Source organism: Quercus lobata, chromosome 11 (genome assembly GCF_001633185.2).
Source record: "Quercus lobata isolate SW786 chromosome 11, ValleyOak3.0 Primary Assembly, whole genome shotgun sequence".
Taxonomy (NCBI): Eukaryota; Viridiplantae; Streptophyta; class Magnoliopsida; order Fagales; family Fagaceae; genus Quercus; species Quercus lobata.
In genome coordinates, this window is record NC_044914.1 from 275677 (window position 1) to 294801 (window position 19125).

The 19125-nt window shown below is 33.2% G+C and overlaps 2 protein-coding genes across 7 annotated transcripts; both read left to right on the forward strand.

Moving 5' to 3' along the window:
- The first annotated feature begins 1360 nt into the window (after positions 1-1360).
- LOC115968475 (elongation of fatty acids protein A-like) lies at positions 1361-8573 on the forward strand. 4 transcript variants are annotated; one of them, XR_004086748.1, is made up of 3 exons: positions 1361-2246; positions 6470-6515; positions 8489-8527. XR_004086748.1 is itself a non-coding variant. In XM_031087882.1 (2 exons), exon 1 carries the CDS (start codon positions 1399-1401, stop codon positions 2224-2226), a length of 828 nt encoding a protein of 275 aa, XP_030943742.1. In that variant the 5' UTR covers positions 1361-1398; the 3' UTR covers positions 2227-2246; positions 8489-8573. The 4 variants fall into 4 exon arrangements, 2 of the variants coding, with proteins under 2 accessions (XP_030943742.1, XP_030943741.1); XR_004086747.1 differs by lacking the exon at positions 8489-8527 and adding an exon at positions 2540-2609 and having other exon boundaries at positions 6470-6801; XM_031087882.1 differs by lacking the exon at positions 6470-6515 and having other exon boundaries at positions 8489-8573.
- LOC115968474 (pathogenesis-related thaumatin-like protein 3.5) lies at positions 2218-18605 on the forward strand. 3 transcript variants are annotated; one of them, XM_031087880.1, is made up of 5 exons: positions 2218-2246; positions 8489-8549; positions 17182-17259; positions 17509-18172; positions 18375-18605. In XM_031087880.1, exons 3-5 carry the CDS (start codon positions 17199-17201, stop codon positions 18508-18510), a joined length of 861 nt encoding a protein of 286 aa, XP_030943740.1. In that variant the 5' UTR covers positions 2218-2246; positions 8489-8549; positions 17182-17198; the 3' UTR covers positions 18511-18605. The 3 variants fall into 3 exon arrangements, with proteins under 3 accessions (XP_030943740.1, XP_030943738.1, XP_030943739.1); XM_031087878.1 differs by lacking the exon at positions 2218-2246 and adding an exon at positions 2545-2609; XM_031087879.1 differs by lacking the exon at positions 2218-2246 and adding an exon at positions 6487-6515.
- The last annotated feature ends 520 nt before the right edge of the window (positions 18606-19125 follow it).

A 19125-nucleotide genomic window follows, 5' to 3' on the forward strand; every position in this document is an offset into this window, starting at 1 on the left:
ATCAAGTTGGTTTTTCTAAACAATTAATTCTTATTGGTTATAATTAAAACCAATTTGGAATTAATGATGTGTCATAATCTGATTGGCTAGTGAGACTTAATTTGTGAGAGTGCATCTTAGTCATTAAAACTTGATTTCATAATAACTTCCAATTCGATTGTTTGATTAAGGATTATAACCAGTTAATTTGATCGTTACAACATCAAGACCACTCTGATAAAATGAAATTAAGGACCCAATGACCACAATTAAGATGCTTATCTCAAAGTTGAAATTACTCTTTTACCCTTCATGAAAGGTCAAATGCGGGTTGTAAAATGGAGTGCCAATACCTTTTATTTGTAATATTTCGTTCTTGTTAATTAAAAAATTGAACCTTGATCAGGTTCTTAGTTAACCTCGTTGTACAAACAAGTACATATAAATATCATTTGAGTATTTTTATTCACTTATAAAGTATCATGTTAATATTATTGCAAAGAGTATGTACAAGCAAAACATACAAATATATATAAATAATATGTGAAAGAAGTTTTCTATGTTGTAAGAAAATAAAATATAGCTACTAAGTGAGTATTTATTTACTATATATCTATTATGTGAATAAATTACTTTACAACGCAAAAAGGAAGGGAGAGGAGAAAAAGTCACCTTAAGCAAATTTATTCTCCATGTATATTCAACACAATAAACCAAAATAGTTTTTTTTTTTTTTTTTTGGGGGGGGGGGGAAGGGGAATTTGGTTACCTTATGGGCAAAAATGCAATTTATGAAAGTTGAGGGACTAAAATGTGCTTTTGTAAAGGTTTTTGGGGTCAAAGTTTGATTTTTGAAAAGTTTAGTGATTGAAATGCAAATTTGGGAAAATTTTGGAGGAAAAGTTTTGAGATCAAAACATGATTTTGGGAAAGTTTTAGGGTCAAAACATGAATATAGAAAAGTTTTGAATCAAAATGTATTTTTGAGAAATTTATGGACCAACATGAAAATATGGAAAAATATGATGGCATGCTAGTAATTAAAGGAAAAGCAAGCTGGTGGACCCTTTTAATTTGTGTGGGCTGGAGCTGTTTGGGTTTTGAGTGAAACCTAAACAGGTTGGGTTAGGGTCAACATTTATTCAAGCATGATGTGGACTTTAAGACTGGGCTAGTGTGATTGGTTTGAAGTTGGTTTAAAACCTGGGTTTGTAAGAATTGATGGCTGGAGGCATAAGTAACACGGGTTTGGGTTTACGTGAGGGCTGATGGTTGAACTTAATTGGGCTGGACCTCATATTGATAACCAGACCCCACTCAAAGCCTATTTTCCCTACAGCCGTGTGCCTCTCCTCACCTAGAAATAGAATCTTCTTTCGTTCCTCTTCATTCTCTCTCTCATATATCTCTTCCTCTAAGATGATTATATCATCCCTCCAATACTGGCTTGTGAACCACCCAACCATCCTCCATTTCTCATGGACCCAAGGCCAAACCCCAGCCTCCACCCCTCTCTTCCTCTCTCTCATTCTCATCTCCTATCTCTCCCTCACTTACATCCTCTCTCATCATCATCATCTCCAACTCCACGCAATCCCAATCCACATCCTCAAACCCATCTCAGCCCTCCACAACCTCACTCTCCTCCTCCTCTCTCTCATCATGGCCATTGGTTGCACTCTCTCAAGCCTCACACATCCACCTAATTTTAATTATATCATTTGTTTCCCACCCAATACCTCTCCCTCTGGGCCTCTCTTCTTCTGGGCCTACATCTTCTACCTCTCCAAGATTTTAGAATTTGGTGACACCCTTTTGATCATTCTCACTAATTCCATCCAACGCTTGACCTTCCTCCACATTTACCACCACGCGACGGTCCTGATCATGTGCTACCTTTGGCTACACACTTCTCAGTCTCTGTTCCCTGTAGCACTAATCACCAATGCGTTGGTGCACCTCGTAATGTACACCTACTACTTATTGTGCGCAATGGGTGTGCGCCCCAAGTGGAAGAGATTGGTCACAAATATCCAGATTGTGCAATTCGTTTTCAGCTTTGCGATTTCGGGTCTGATGTTGTATCACCATTTTACCAGCTCCGGGTGCTCCGGGATTTGGGGTTGGTGCTTCAATGCTGTTTTCAATGCCTCTCTGTTGGCTCTTTTTGTGGACTTTCATGCTAAGAGTTATGCCAATAGGAAGAAGATGATGATGGGTCCCGGTCCCAAGGATAAGGGATTATGAAGATCTTTACTTTATCGTAGGTAATGTTTTATTAGAATATAATAATAATAATTATGCTGTTTTGAGAAACAAATGTTTTATTCCAATTTGGATTTTATTTATGTTGCTGTAGATAGTTTTTCTAATTCATGTTCTGCTTGCTGCTGTGTTGTCAGTGTTAGTAGTTTTTTGGGTAAAATCCGTTAAACACCCTTGAGTATTGTGGTAATGCCAGCCAAACACACCCATAATGTTTCAAAACTAATCAATATAGTCCCTAGACACCAATTTGTGCACTCTAACTTACCTCCTCTCTTCTCTTTCGATTTCACAGTACCATTCATTCATTCACCCTTCATAAACCAGTTGGCAGCAGCAACATATCATGGATGAACTCAAAGCAGGTATCATAAAATCTGAAATTTCAGTTCAAAGCTGAAAAAACCCAAAAACCAAAAACCCAAAACCCAAAATTTTGGTTTTTCTTTAAACTATCACTTACCCTCTAATCTTCATCGACACTGAATCACACAGATCTCTGCCATCGAAGAAGAAAGAAATAGTAAGTAAGATCATGTTGTGTGATAGACACAAGAGAGAGGTGTACACTACCTCCAGCTCAAGATGTATCCAACAAGTTTTTCCAATTCTTTGCTTTTTAAGAACAAAAATAGAGAAACGGCCTCAATATTTTGATGTTCTTTACCCACGATTTCTATTGTTTTTGGAATTAAATTAGCTACACAAGATATATATAGATATATATATATATATATATATATATTCAAGTTGGTTGATTTGTGCCCTTGATCCATAATTCCCAATTTTTTCTTCCAAAATTTCTGTTTTTCTGGGGACAAAAGTCAAAACCAAGCAATAAAATGAAATGAGGATTGGAAATATTGGGTTTCTTTTCTTTCTTGACAACCAAATGAAGTTTTAGAATCAACAGTACAAAGTGTAGGAAATAGGAATGAGAGAGAAATGGCTTAGGAAGTAGATGTTGACTTTTGATGATACAAAATTTGTGGAGAAAAAAAAGAAGATTTTTTTGTGTGCTTCAGCAATGAACTATGAGAGACTGCAGAGCTATATACTTAAGGCTATGAATTATCGAAAATATGTTGTTGCCAACTAAGTTAGAGTGCACAAACTGTGTGCAACACCGTTAGTGTTTAGGTACTACATTAGCTAGTTCTGAAATGTTAATGGATGTGCTTGGCATTACTCCTTGTTGATACCCATTTTTGATAACAAAGGTTCAATGACAGAAAAGCTCAAATCAAGCCGAGAGAGGAAAAAAAAAAGAAAAAAGAAAGAAAGGAAAGATTAGGGAATAATAACAAAAATAATGGGGCCATGCCCCTAAGGTTCAAAGAGAAGGAATAGCCATAAAGAACATGGAATATAACACATTAACCCATGGGCAACGTGAGAGAACCGGCCAAGGTGAGATGACCCTCTTCAAGAGAAAAGAAAATAGGCCTTGAATGGGTCCAAGGAAGAGGGGAAGAGGAAAGAGGCCCAATGGGTCAACCCAGAAGGTATTAACAAATAAACAATAAAGGAAAGACATTGAAAGGCCCATAGGCCCAACAAGGCAAGATGTGGCAAGTCCAACAAGCCCACTTCATTTCCATAAGGGGCAAACACGAGTAGAAGGCCTTAGTCCCAACAAAGGATAAAAAGGGACAAAATCACATAGCAGCGGCAAAAACTGTGTGGGAAAGGAAGAAGACAAGGCATGAAGTAAGAAGACAACAATACAATGGTCAGAACACCACCAACCTGTATCCAACCAATGCAAGGGGGTGGGCCCACAACGAAGGGAATTATAGAGGGTGTGGTATGGCGGAAAGGGGAAAAGAGCCTATTTCTAGTATCCTGCTAGGACCTCTTTTGGGAGGTGCTTTGCTAGGAAGGCATGTTTACCCAAGATAGGTAGTAAACCAACCGAGACCACTTGATGCATGCTAGAGAAATTGGTAGAGAGAGACTTAAGGTTTTACTCTTCAAAGGAGAGAGAGGTACACGGCCGAACAGAATGGATAAGAATTTGTCATGGGATAGGTAGTGGAAGAGAGTAAAAATGTTGAGCATGTCCAAATGTAGTGGAGGCTAAACCTATAAGCCAGAAAGGTATTGGGCACTTTTGAGGAGTGTTTGCAGTAGACAAAAGTAGTTGGTGAGCAATAAGGGTAAAAGAGTGAAATCAAGAGAGCTTGATTTAGTATAAATAGGAACAATACCCATAAGAGGAAACGAGATACTGACTTAGGCAATCAATACAAAGAGTTGAAAAGGAAAGAAGAGAAAAAAAAAAAAAAAGAAGGAGAAAGAGTGAAGTAAGACTTGGTAAGATAGAAGAGTGTATACAACAGAAATAGCATGCATCAATAGAAAATCTTTTTCCTCCCTCACACAATAAACCCACTCTTTGTAATTCCATCAAAACAAGAAATAGCTATCTAGACTCATTCTTTAAAATGTAAAACTTTATGAGTTAACTCAGTAATAAGGTTATCCAAGTTGAGGTTTGGGCTCTATACATTACACTAGCCAAAGCATGTGTGAGTGCTGACGTGGTTAAATTCGGACCTTACATGTGGGCTAGCTGTGAGGAAAGGAAGGAGAACATTGGTTGAGGAAGAGCATCTTTGGATTGTGCCAATAGAGTGACTATCTTGGGGAAGGCTGAAAATGCACTTGGCATGGACACCTAGCACTGACACAAAAGGGAGATATCAACCCCCTATAGTAAAATGCTATAGAACACCCCTTATTAGTTGAGCTTGTGCTAGATCATTGCTAAGGACACATGTATCCCTTCTAGCCTCCTTGATGTCCCTTTCCTTGTCTATAGCTTGCTCCCCACGTTGTAGCAAAGTCACCCCCCATCCCACTACCTTAACATTGGTGTGTCTTCTCTTTCCTCCAACTAGTATAGTACAATAGCTGTATTAGGGTTTGAAATGAGGGAATCATGGCTTGACAACTGTCCTCATGTACCCAGCAATATTCCTCATACTATAAGAGGAACATATTGCTAAGCAATTAGGGCAAGAACCTAGAAAGATAGAGAGAAAGCAGCAGAAGTTTGGATAGGAAAGTGAGGTAAAAAGAGAGACTTTCTTTGGGAAGAACATCACAATTGTACAAAAACCTTGACTTTCACATAATAGAGAACATCAAGAGTGAGGGACATTCTTTCCTTCTCTCACCCATGGTTTTTATCCCTTCCAAAGGGTTTTCCACATACATTCCATGCCTTCTTTACTTTCCTTATTCTGCTTTTACATTTTTTTGAACATTAAAGTGTTAAAGTTTTCATTTTTATTGTTCTTGAGCTTTTTCACTTAAATGTATTGTTAGACTCATCACTCTTTCTCTTTCCTTAAGCTTGTTAGTCTAACTTGCATGTACAGGCTCTCTTTCGTTCACTTCTTGTGGAAACCCATTATTTATATGTATTATGATTCTGCTGCTTTAACTATGGCTAACTGCTAACGATTTGGACTGACTTTTCTGCCATAATACATACAAACACACACACACACACATATATTATATACTCACACATATATTACTTGTTGTCTCTTTGGGGTGCTTTGTCTTGTGTATAGACTGGCCCTGAGCAAGGTCCTGTAGAGATAGTGGGCCAAGCCCAACTCTCCAACTCACAAAAAGCCTTAGCCCAAAAGCATAAAAAAAGGTCCCCACACTCCTCTAGGGTGTTTAATTGATTTTACCGTTTATTTTTATTTTATTTTTTCCAAGAAATAGGAATTAATAATTAAAGTATTAGCACCAGCTCGTGCATAAATTTCTGTTTATTTTAGCATAATAATTTACTTTTTTTATTATTTACATACTCACTTTAAAAATACTTCACATCAGATTATCTACTATGTACTATATTACATTAAAAATATAAACTTTTTAACTATTTTTCTTTCTTCACACATAATAACTATCATGGACTGTCTTTCTTCATCCTCGAAATACATAAAGAAAAAAAAAAAACTAAATGTAAATGAATAGTACCAATGTAAATTTACATTTTTATTGTAACAATTATTTATATTTACACAACTTTGAATAGACTAATTTAAATGAATTTTGAACTTATTTGACTAAAATGTGGTATTTTTTCTATTATGCATTCATTTATCTATTTTGTGTTTACTCCTGCACTTACATGTACATATGAGAGTTTACAAGTTTTCTCTAAAATATACTCATTAGGCGTATTTTTCTCTTGTAGGAGATTAAAACAAAGCATGTAGACATGAAGGCAAGAGAATCCAAAGGTTAAGATCAATTGAGAAGTGGCTTTTAACGAATTTAACAAGTCAATGATGTGAGGAAACATAAAAGGAAAGAGAGAAATACATTTAAGCTAAAGTTGGAAAAAATCTTGACATGAAAATATTTTGACCATGTTGAATTGACTTGATTCTTGCAGCCATAAAAAGAGGACTTGAAGATATAAAAACTTTTAGTTTACAAAAACTTCATAATCTACTGTTTTCAAGGTTAAAACTGACCTAGAAGTTGACCCACTACTAAAAAATGGGAATTGACATTTTTATTTTCTTTTTTGGGGAGCATGTGATTTTTTAGGGTTTTAGAGTTTATAAATATTAAAAGTATACAAGGGTAGCCATGTTTTTTGTTTGCTAGAAAACCTTATTTTTTATCAATTTTTAAGAGTATTTATTTTCTATTGAAACTTAAGAATTTAAGCTAGGGTTAGGGGTGAATCCCCAATGATAGATTGTCCACTTATCAATCCAAACATGTTTTTCACATTTTGATTATTGAAATCAATTGGTCTCTTTTCATAATTGTTTTGTTAGATTGATGTTTAGTTGCTATTTCGTTCATAAGTATTCTTGAATTTTCCTATTGTTAGAATAGGGTTTTATAATCTCTCTAGCAAAATGTGATACTCTTGCTAGATATTACTTTTGCCATAGTATTGTCTCTAGGGTATGCAACGTTCTTGAGCTTTTCTAGCAAAGTTGTTATTTTCTAGACTAAATTCTTGGACCAATTGATTAATATAATCAACCAAAGAGAGTTTTATTAATAAACCCTATTTTTAAATCTTCCAATTGGATAGTTTATGTGTTTACTTTCCCGATTGTGTACTAAATTGGATTGGTAGTGGATGCTTAACAATATTGGTGTACAAAACCTAACACACTAGTAATTTTATTATTAAATTTTATCAAACTTTCTTTGTCCTAGTTTCAGTCATATTTTCTATATATTATTGGTGCTTTTGACATGTTAAGTGTAACACCCCATAATTTTATTACTAATTTCTTTCTTATACATAAATTAAAAAGGAGGCTCATAATTAAATGGATTTAATTGATTTAGGCCTAAGATATTTAAATCAGATAATTATTATGGTATAAGAGGCCTAAGTGAGATGGCATATATATATATGGGCCTTGATAAACAAAAAAAAAAAAAAAAAAAAAAAAAAAAAAAAAAAAAAAAAACACCCTAGCCTTTTATCTTGAGTTGTGTGTGTGTGTGTGTGTGTGTGTGTGTGTAAATAGGAGGCTTCTCCTCTTTTAGCGACACACACGGTTAAATTTATTTCCCTGCTCTGTGGCTTTAAATGAGATTGCAGGTATGATTTTGTTTTGCCGTAAATATACAAAGTTGGAATATTCAATGGCTAGCAATTGTTCCCACACTTATAGGAAGCATCTATTATTTGCATACCTAATAGAAAAATAGGTGTTGCTATTATGGATCTAAATCTATGATTATATTAATGGGAAAAATGGTGCTTTGTGGTTGTTATATAATCGTATATGGCCTCACTAAATTCACCACCAATCTGTCATGCATCTACACCTTTGTCATTGTCCAAATACGTGTCCAGCAATATCTTATGTTTTGCGGCATCAAAGGAATTATGGTGGCAGATATAGGCAGTGACTAGAATTAGATTAGTTGTGAAAAGCTTACAAAATGAAGTCTGGTCGACAAGTTCAGGCATCAAATGGGGCATTTCAATGCTCCCATCTATCAATTTAACAACTGCAACTCCAGCAGTGATGGCCATAAATTCAATAGCCAAGCCCACTGACAAAGCTGAAGTGTATCTTAAAGAATCTAACATCTCTGTAGGCTTTAATATTGATTGATAAAACTACTTAAGTATGAAAATAATATAGATAGATAAAACTATTTAAGTGTGAAAACAGAATTTTTAAGTGGGAGATTCATGTATTGATGGACCTATTTTTGGTGTTGCTAGGTTCTAATTCTACTGATTTATTGTGACTCAAGGGTGTTGCTTTCATTTTTGCAATTAAGAGGTAAGTGGTGTTTACTAATTTTGGTAGTTTTCCCAAAATAGTTTTGATTATCATACTATCCTTATATCAAAGAAATATGTTGATATTTTATAAATATATTGATATCCTATAAATATTTGATGTACACATTGTATGGAAACGTTGACTATTTGTTATATGAAAAACTTGTGGAACAACCTAAACTTATTTAAACTAGTTGCATACCCGCACGTTGTGCGTGATAATTTTTTTAGGATGATCTCATTAAATATCTTATTAATACTATAATTTTACTTATTAACCATTGGTTTTTCATTAGTTTTTAAGTTAATATAAACCTTAAATATTCCTTTCTTTTTACCTTTACACACACATGCACATATGTATAATGTGAATCTTTACTCATACCTTTAAGAAAACTCTATATATTCCATATCTTTGGATGTGTAAAATTATAGACCACTACTCCATAATGATAGGGACTAATTATATATATATAAATATATATATATATATATTTTTTTAGTGATCTCATTTGCAATGCTTCTTACCATTATTGTATATTTACTAAATGATGATTTGCATAACAAATAAATTAAATGAGAGGTAGCATTGTTCATTAGATTTTCAAAAGTAATAGTGTATGAAAATTATATATATATATATAAATAAGATTAAATGAAAGGTCAAAAAAGAAATTTTAAAATTTTCTAACTTTATTTCTTACGTAATTTCTACTACTACCAGAGAACATCTTTTTTTTTTTTTTTTTTTTGTTATGATTAATATCGTTTCCATAGTTAGAGTTTGATTAATTTTAAATTTAAATTTAGTACTATGATTGTATTTAATTATTGATTTAATTTTTAAAGTGAATTTAATAGTTTATTTTACTACATTGTAAAGTTTTTAATGTTCTCCACACGATAATCTCTATTTTATTTTTTACTTATCCTTACAACCTCTTTGTTTTCCAATCAACGGTTACTAATTGATGCTTGCTTTTTTTTTTCTTTATCTACCCTTTATTACTTTGTATTGTTTTTTTTTTCTTTACCATCTCTCTCTCTCTCTCTCTCTCTCTCTCTCTCATCTGGCAACCTATCGTTATCCAAAATTTGATGATGATTTTATGACATTAAATATGCATTATTAGTTTTTAAATTTTTTTAATTTAGTGTTTCTAACTTGATTTGTATTGTATTTCATTTTTCCTTTGATGCATTGGGTGTGAGAATGAGTGTTTCCCTAGCATTACTTCACTTAATAAGGTCAATTTTATTTATTTATTTAATTTAAGCAAAATATAATATTTTAAAATTTTTTGGATACAAGATAGAATTTCTACTCTAGCCTAATCTAATTGTATAAGTGTGTGAAGTTCCCTCCTAGAGACTTGAACCCTGGCCCTTGCCCTCGACACCCCACAAACATTTATACTTGTGAAGTAACCACCGCACTAAGGGTGTGCGATGGTAAATTTTTTAAAATTAAAAAGGAGAGGAAATATAAATAATTTAATGATATATATGGGGGATGTGGCTGAATTTAAATGTTGAATAAAATTATATGAGAAAAAAAGAAAAATTAAAATATATAACAATAAACACTAACTTATCTAAATCATTCTATGTAATATAATAATAGTATATTCTAATATACTATCTTTAATTCTTTATAATGCAATATGATAACATTTAACAATCAAAGTGATAAAATAAAAAATAAAAAAAATAAAAAAATAAAAAAAAAACTTAAAACACAAAACTAAATTTTATCAACCAAAATAGAATTCTAAAGAATACAACACTTTATCAAGCTAAAATAGAGATGCAAGAAAAATAAAAATAAAATCCACCAAAAAATTGAGGGAGAAAGAGTGGGAAATAACCCATTTTTTGTGAGAGAAAATTATGTAAAGAATAGAAAAATGAATGAAAAATTTATACTAAGAGAATGATAATAAAAAAAAATAAAGAAAGATAAAAGGAAAGAGGAAAAGTGATATCAAGGTAGAATGTTTAGGGAGATGAAAAGGTAAAGGGAATGAGAAAGGTTGGAGAAAATGTAAATGTTAAAAAAATGAGTACAATTTGATGAGCATAATTTTCTTTTATTTGAATTTAAGTAAAATATTACTTTTTTTTTTTAAAGAGAGAGAAAGTATCAATAATTTAATGATAAGGAGGATGTGGTTGAATTTGAATATTGAATAAAATAAGATGAGAAGGAAAAAAATAAGAAAAATTAAAAGATATAACAATAAATACTAAATTATCCAAATTATGCTATGTAATGGAATACTATTATATTTTTATCTACTATCTTTAATTTTTTATAACGTAATTGGATAAAATTTAACGATCAAAGAGAAATAATAATAATAACTAAGGATCATCAAATAGCCCACGGTTCACAACCCAACCCAGAAATCCGAAGGCCCACCGGGCTAATGGGCGGCTTGGCCCATGGGTAGCCCACTAGCCTAGTGGGTCAAGCCGTGGGCTAGTTTTTATGCCCATGGGTACCTGGTGGGCTGGCCCAGTAGCAACCCATTGCCCAACCCATTGGCCTAACCCGTTGGCCCATCCCAATAACTCATAATTCATAACAAAAATATATAGGAAGTGTATGAAGAATTGATCTTGAGATATTATAGAGGAATTTCTTAAGAGAACTCCCTCAACTACTAAGATACTCAAAGTAATTGTGCTAAACTTAGTTTACTAAATATATATTTTTCTAGTGGTCTAGCAAATTTGAATTAAAAATTTGACATTTTTTTTTATAAAAGATAAAAATAAAAAACTATTTAAAGCCTTAATAAAAAAAATTAAATAGGTTTCCATCAACAAAACAAAAAATTAAATAGATTTGACTGTAAAAAAATTTGTAACTAAGTATTAAATTCTTTAATTCTTTCCTTTAAGAAAATAGATTGATTATTCTCTTATAAATAATTGATTCTTTCCTTATAAAAATAATAAAATAATATGCTAACATAAGCCCATGGGTAGCCCATTAGGCCCAACCCGATAGCCCACCTCGCTAAAGACAAAATGAGCATTGTCCATGGGCAGGGTCATGGGCTAAGGTTTTCTCTTTTGGCCCAACTCGACCCGGCCCGTTAACTAGTTAATAGCCCGTTATGCCCAGCCCATTGTGCCCATTGGCTAAGTAAAAATGGGACGGGCCGGCCCATTGACGATCCTTAATAATAACTTAAAACACAAAACTAAATCGTATCAACCTAAATTAGAGTTCTAAAAAACACAAAAATTTATAAACCTAAAGCAGAGATGCAATAAAAATAAAAATCCACCAAAACATTGAGAGAGAGATAACCTTTTTGTGAGAGATAACTATGCAAAGAATGGAAGAGAGAATGACAAATTTATAGTAAGAGAGAGTAAATAAGAAGAGAAAAATAAAGGAAGATGAATGGAAAGATGAATAGTGATATTAAAGTAAAGGGTAGTGGGAAGATGAAAAAATAAGGGAAGAAGAAAGATTGAAGAAAGTGTAAAAAATTTTTTTTTTTAAAAAGTGAATGTCAAAAAAAAAAAATTATAGGAAAATTGGAAATAAAAAAGAAATATATATATATATATATAGATGTTAAAACCGACAAAGAAGAATATGTAAAGTTAATAATTTATTTATATATATTTTTGTAAAAAAAAAAGAATAATAATTATGTGGCAAATGATGTGGCAATGAGGTGGCGCAACAAGAGTTTAGTAGCAACAAATACTACGCTTCAGCTTTTAGTAATATATAGATTTGTATGTGTAGAGAAATCTTTGTATTTTTTAGTATTATGATTGGATTATTTGTTGTGAGTATCTTGAATTTGTTTTGAATTCTATGGCAAGTCATGATTAAAAATTCAGTATTGTATTAGTCCTTAGCAAGGAACAATCATAAAATAGCTAGTCCTTAGCAAGAGACAATCCCAAAAAAGGGGACTGTGCACATTTGGTAGCTCCTTAGTAAGGGAGTATACCATTGAGGATCTGAAAAGGGAGCTTCTTAGCAAGGGAGTGCACCTTTAAGTTCCAAAGGAGTCACCCTTGAAAAAGGGGGTGAAAAGATAGTTCCAGTCCCAAAAAAGGGACAACACAACCCTGTCAACAAAGCGTAAACGTTGACCACGAGATAAGCTTAGGAAATTGTTTGTATGATGGTGTTGGTATGTTATGATGACTCACAATATAATGATATTTTTATATGAAATATTTGATGTTAAAATATAGATAGTTTTGCAAGTTATAACTTTGCTATCATTTAAAAGGTTTGTTCCCACACCCCAATCTCACCCCCTTTTTTATTTCCCCTTAAAAAAACATTAGAGGAATCATTGGAGTAGAAATTCTTGGAAGACAACAGTTACAAATTATATTGTGAAACTGAGAATTTCATTATTATTTTTATGGTATTACATATTGTACTGGAGAATTATTTTGAGGATATTTTATCTTTGGTGGAATTAGAACTTTAACAATTGTGATAAGATTTTAGGTTGTTGGTTGCATTTATTTAATACTTTTATGAATTATTTAGATTGAATAGACCCCCCTTTTTTTAATGATTTTGGGGCGTTACATTAAGTGCCACAATTGTTTTCCTTTTTCTTTTTAAGTAAAAGACGATATCAAGCCCCCCAAAATTATTAGTTTACTTAAATCCCAACATTCTACCTTCTCCCAAAAATAAAATAAAAATAAATTGCACATACACGCTTAAAGGAAAGAAACAAAAAATTGACTATTGCTGATGAATTTTTATTTTGTTGCATATTTCCGTTTGTTGTGAAATAAGTTAAATAGATAAAACTAAGCAAGAAGAACACAAAGAATATATATAAATAAACTCTTGTATTCAAGTGGTCATCCACAAGCTTTAGTTGATATCTCTTAGATATGTACAATTATAGTAAAGCAATCACCCCCCCCCCCCCCCCCCCAAACACACACACACACACACACATATATAACCTTAGAATTACACACACACACACACACACATATAACCTTAGAATTCTTGTAGAGTTCATGGGATAAAGTTGCAATAGAGAGTACAATTATGGATATACATCTCCCCTATAGACTTTATACATCCCAAGTAACCCTTTCATTGTCAAAACTTTACACATTCCAATCAGACTTTATTTCTAACACTCACCTTTGGATAACCACTTCCTAAGAATATGCCTAATTAAAACATTTCCAAAGAAATAGCCCATGGGAAGAAAAAAAAATTGGCTAAGGAAAAAGAGTATAATATTCATGTATCACTTCGAGTGTCTTAGGAATGCCTCATTAAAACCTTGCAAAAGAAAACCCAGCGTGAAAAAACCTTAGCGAAGGAAAAAGCCTACAATCAGCACATATCCTTTAGAAAATGTACTCCCCCTCATGAATACAAAGAACTTCCATTGTTCATGATAAAAAGATCCTTAAGTCAACGCATACCAATGTTATGCACCATATGCCAAATTATCACATGATCGTATCTACTTAACATCAATATCGCCGCTATTCTCAAGCTAATGTGTATAAAAGAATTTTGGTGCAATGTGCTTGGTTCTATCACCTTTGACATAGTCTCCTCTAATTTGTGTGATAAAGCAGCGTTATCTTCGTATAATATCATTGGGTTTTTTTTTTATTAATGACAATCCACATTTTTCATGAATATGTTGAATTACCTATCTCAAGCAAACACATACACGACTTGCTTCATGAATTGCAATAATCTCTAAATAATTAAAGGAAGTAGCAGAAATTGTTTGGTTAATAGATTTCCATTAAACAGAAGTATTTCCATAAGCAAATAATCATTTTTGTGATTGACCTATGTGTGGATCAAAAAGATAACCTGCATTAGCATATCCAACTAACTTTGGATTTGATACATTTGGATAAATAAAAAAAATCCCAAATCAGTCGTCCCATAAAAATAATGTAATATATGCTTAGTTCCATTCCAACGTCTTCAAGTTAGTGCAAAATTATACCTTGCTAGAAAGTTAACTGCAAATGCCAGATTAGGTCATGTGTAATTTGCAAGATGCATCAAAGTACCTGTTTGTTTCAGCGTTTGAAGCCCAAAAGTTGCGTTTTCAAGAAAGTCAGCCCAAAAATAGTGTTTGGTAAGTATAAAACGCAACTTTTTGGAAAAAGTTGTGTTTTATATTTGTGAAGAGAACGCACGTTTGAGTTATGGAGCTCTGGAGGTCCATAAACAAAAAGTTCATGCGCGTTTTGAAGCTATTCGTTGGGTTCTTCCTAAAATTACCAAATTACCCTTGATAAATCATCAGTTCTCATGCTGTGCCTTATTCCTCTCATCTCATCTCTCTGCTTTCCCAAAAATTTCCAAATCCAAACACAAAAAAATTTATAACAAATTCCCAAATCAACTAAGGAAAAAAAAAAAAAAAAAAAAGCAATCCCTTGCAAATTAGGATTCCTCAAAATTCAAAACAAAAAAAATCAGAATATAGCAAAATGATAGAATTACAAGACGAAATTGAAGGTGAATGCGTCAACAACACCGAGCTCTGGGTTCGATCAAATCGGCGAACCCTTCCCAATCAAACCCTCCGACTCCGACCCCATTTTCGATCTCCAAGCCCTTCCCTCTCAGCCACTCGCTGTCTCTGAACTCCACCACCTCATCTTTGTCGTGCACTCCGATGGATTCTACGTCGCCAGAACTTGAGTGGGACGCTATCGATTCCGCCAAGAACCAACAGACGAAGTGCTAAGAGAGAGAGAAAAAAAATACTCAGAAGGAGAGCTCTGGAACGTTCTGGAGTTTGGAGGAATGGCAGGGAAAAAAAGGAGGAAAGAAGGATAAAAAAGAAAAGAGTAAGGGTACGTGTGTGGAGGAGAAAAAAAGAGGGTGAAAAAAAAAATGCCGTGTGTGGAGGATAAAAAAAAGAGGGGGAAAAAAATGAGGAAATGTTATCACAATTTTTTCACAATAAATTTTAAGGGGTAGGTTATTATTAGCTAATATTGGTGAGAAAAAAATAATTTTAATAGTATGTTAAAATTAAAATCAGTATTAATTTTTATCACAATATTTTCACAATACTTTCACAATAAATCTTAAGTGGTAGGTTATTATTAGCTAATATTGGTAAGAAAAAAATAATTTTTTTAGAAAGAGAAAAAAATAATTTTAATAGTATGTTAAAATTAAAATCAGTATCAATTTTTATCACAATATTTTCACAATACTTTCACAATAAATCTTAAATGGTAGGTTATTATTAGTTAATATTGGTGAGAAAAAAATAACTTTTTTAGAAAGAGAAAAATTGATTTAAGTATGATGAAGTAGTTGATTTAAGTATGAAACAAACTCACATAAAAAAATTTAAAAAAAAAAGTATGAAATAAACTCCCTAATATATATTGTCCTTTTTGGTAATTTATCCCTCAAATTGCCACTTTTATAAGTGCTAGCCAAACACTTAGTTTTTTCAAAAAACACTTTTTAACAACTTTTACCAAACACTCAACTTTTTGAAAATGCACTTTTTCATTATGCACTTTTTGAAAACTCAGCTTTTTCATTATGCACTTTTACAAAAGGTTGAACCAAACTCACCCTAAGATATGGTACTTCAGGACCAAGAGATTCTTCATCATCATCTTGTGGTCAAAAAAGATCTTTCTTGACATCAAGTGACAAACCTGTCATTAGAGTGCTCAAACAAGTTTAGTACACTCGAGTTCCATCAGTGTAATTTTTTTTTTTTTAAATGCATGGAACTCGAGTTTACTAAACTTAAGTTCCACGTGTTTTTTTTAATTCCACGTCAGACTTATATTTGTCAAACCTCGAGTGTAGTAAAGTTGATTTTGAGTTGGAACTCGAGTTTGGCAAACTCGAGTTCCAAAAATAGTCCAACTAACTAAATAAGTTTAAACGTGTGCTAGTCACCGATTTTTTTTCCTAAAAATGTACTATTTACCAAATTTTGCCCAGAGATGAGAGTTGAAGCATGAGAGAGATATGGAGAGAGTAGTGTTTTGTGACTTGTCCATAATATCAACTGACAATGTGTGGGTCCCACGATTTTCACAATATTTACAATTGTGCTACTCAGAACTGTTACTTAAGTGTTGAATACACCTCTTGATTGGTTTTCTAAATTCATGTTTTATTGAATATCCAATCAGAATTGTGCCACTCAGAACTGTCACAATTGTGCCACTCAGAACTGCTACAACCACTATATATTTACCAGTAATATTGAATATCCTGTTTCATCTCTTATAGTTATACAGACAAAATAGAAGAACAAGGCATCAGCCCACAAAATGCAAAGCATAGATGTCAAGTATAGGACACACGTAACACAACGTAAATTTTACGTTAACAGTAGAATGTAAAACCCAGAATTTTCAATGTGTTAATAGAGAAAGGGGGCAAAAAATTTAGATGACATTAACTGAGGCAAGGTATCATTTGACTTTATGGTTGTGTAAGCAAGGAACCTTTTGGGGCTGTCATAGGATGTAGATTCACTCTCGCGTACACGTAATCTTCCTTCTCTTTTATTTTATTTTATTTTACTAGACACCTCTTTACTCTCTCTTATAAAACATATCTCCTCACATATAACTATCCTCAGCAAAAGCAGAGAGAGTGATGGCTTCTTTTTGCAGCGTACTTCTGACAATTGTGTTCATCTTCACTATCACTGCATCAGGTACATTCCTTCTCCACCCTTTTGCCTAATGTTCTAAGATTTATTTGTATTTTTATGATTAGCAAAAACCACTAGACGCCTGATATATTTTCAAATTCATGGTTCAATTTGTCCCGACATTACACCATTGCATGCATCTAATATTTGACTCAGACACTTAAATTTTCGTGTCAAACTTGGACTACAAAATTCTGAGGACATTGACTTCCATTAATATGCTTACAAATTTTTGCACACCTTGTGCGACAGTGACTAGAATATCCAGCAGTACAAGAACTTTCACCATAGTAAATTCCTGCAAGGAGACAATATGGCCAGGAATAACACATAGCGAGAACATCAGTGGTGGTGGAATTGAACTAAAACCGGGCAAATCTACTGTTTATACCGCTTCATCTGGGTGGGGTGGACGCATTTGGGCTCGAACCAGTTGCAAATTCAACAAAAATGGCAATGGCACATGCCAAACCGGTAGCTGTGGCAGCACCCTCAATTGCACTGGCCCGAGTAGCCCTCCCACCTCCATCGCGGAGTTTAACCTTGGAGAAATCGATTATTATGATGTTAGCCTTGTAGATGGTTTTAACTTGCCTGTGATGGTTAAAGCTTTTAATGGTACAGGCAATTGTAGCACTGCTGGCTGTGATGGAGATATGAGGCAAAATTGCCCATCAGATCTTACCCTTAAGGCCAAAGGGAAGGTCATAGCTTGCCGAAGTGCATGTGATGTGTACAAGACTGATGAGTATTGTTGTAGAGGAAAGTATGGAAATCCTGACACATGTTTACCTTCAAACTATTCCAAGAGTTTCAAACTAGTATGCCCGGCTGCATACAGCTACGCATATGATGATCCTACTAGTGTCATAACTTGCTCTGGAGCAAACTACGTTGTAGCCTTCTGTGCAACAAGGTAAGACCATATTTAGCGCAATTGAAAAAATTTTAAGCTCCATTTAAATATTAAAAAAAAAAAAAAAAAAAAAGCTCCAAGCACTTAATATTTGTAGTTAATAGTTGAGAGTAAAAATATGTATAAGAATGTTTGTCATATTTGAATATGCCATGCGTTTCTTACAAACTTTTAATTTTAACTTCTTTTTGGTTGAATACAGGAATCAAACGGTATGCTCTTATCATGATAATCAACTTTTCTGTAATCAATCAAAGGGCTTAAAAGTAGTCCCTCACAGATGGTGGGTTGCGGTGCTTGCTATACCCTTGATGTTAAAATTATGCGTAATGTTCTAGCAAATTCTATATAATGTTTCATAATCTAAAACGCTACTCAATCTTACTTTGTTTTTACTTCCTCCTTTTTTTCTTTTTCTTTTTTTTGGGTTAAATCCCACCACACACCCTTGAAATTTATCAAAATGAAACTCCCTTGAAGTTTGAATAAATACAATAATTAAGTTTATGCCCTTTTATGCTGTGATTTCACTAAAGGAATATTTCATTTCGTAAAAGATTTTTACTCAAACTGCGGACACTTTCCTCCTTGAGGTAGTGAAAACTTAACTGTTGCATTTACACAAACCTTAAGGGAATGTGTCATTATACAAACATTTGGAGAGTGTTATTTCATAATATCTCAATAAAGGTCAATGCAATTAACCCATTTTCCTTTTTGGCTGTAAGATGTCCACCATATCATTCCACTCTGGTTTGGGTGTATAAATTTTCTAGTTGTATAATCTTCTCTCGGCCAAAAGAATATGAAAAAAGGCAACACCTTCTATTGTCTTGTGAAATTAAAGCTAAGAGAACCCTCTCCCCCAGCAACAGCATTTTGATCCAAGAAAAAGATTAGCATGCAAGATTTATAAACCAAAAAATAAAAACAAATGCAGCTTACCAAGCTAA

Bases quoted from the DNA above. Each gene is read 5' to 3' on its own strand.
- LOC115968474 (XM_031087878.1), top strand. The intron at 17,260-17,508 runs GTACATTCCTTC...CTTGTGCGACAG, and splicing joins CTTCACTATCACTGCATCAG to TGACTAGAATATCCAGCAGT. The intron at 18,173-18,374 runs GTAAGACCATAT...GGTTGAATACAG, and splicing joins GTAGCCTTCTGTGCAACAAG to GAATCAAACGGTATGCTCTT.
- LOC115968475 (XM_031087882.1), top strand. From the start codon at position 1,399: ATGATTATATCATCCCTCCAATACTGGCTTGTGAACCACCCAACCATC.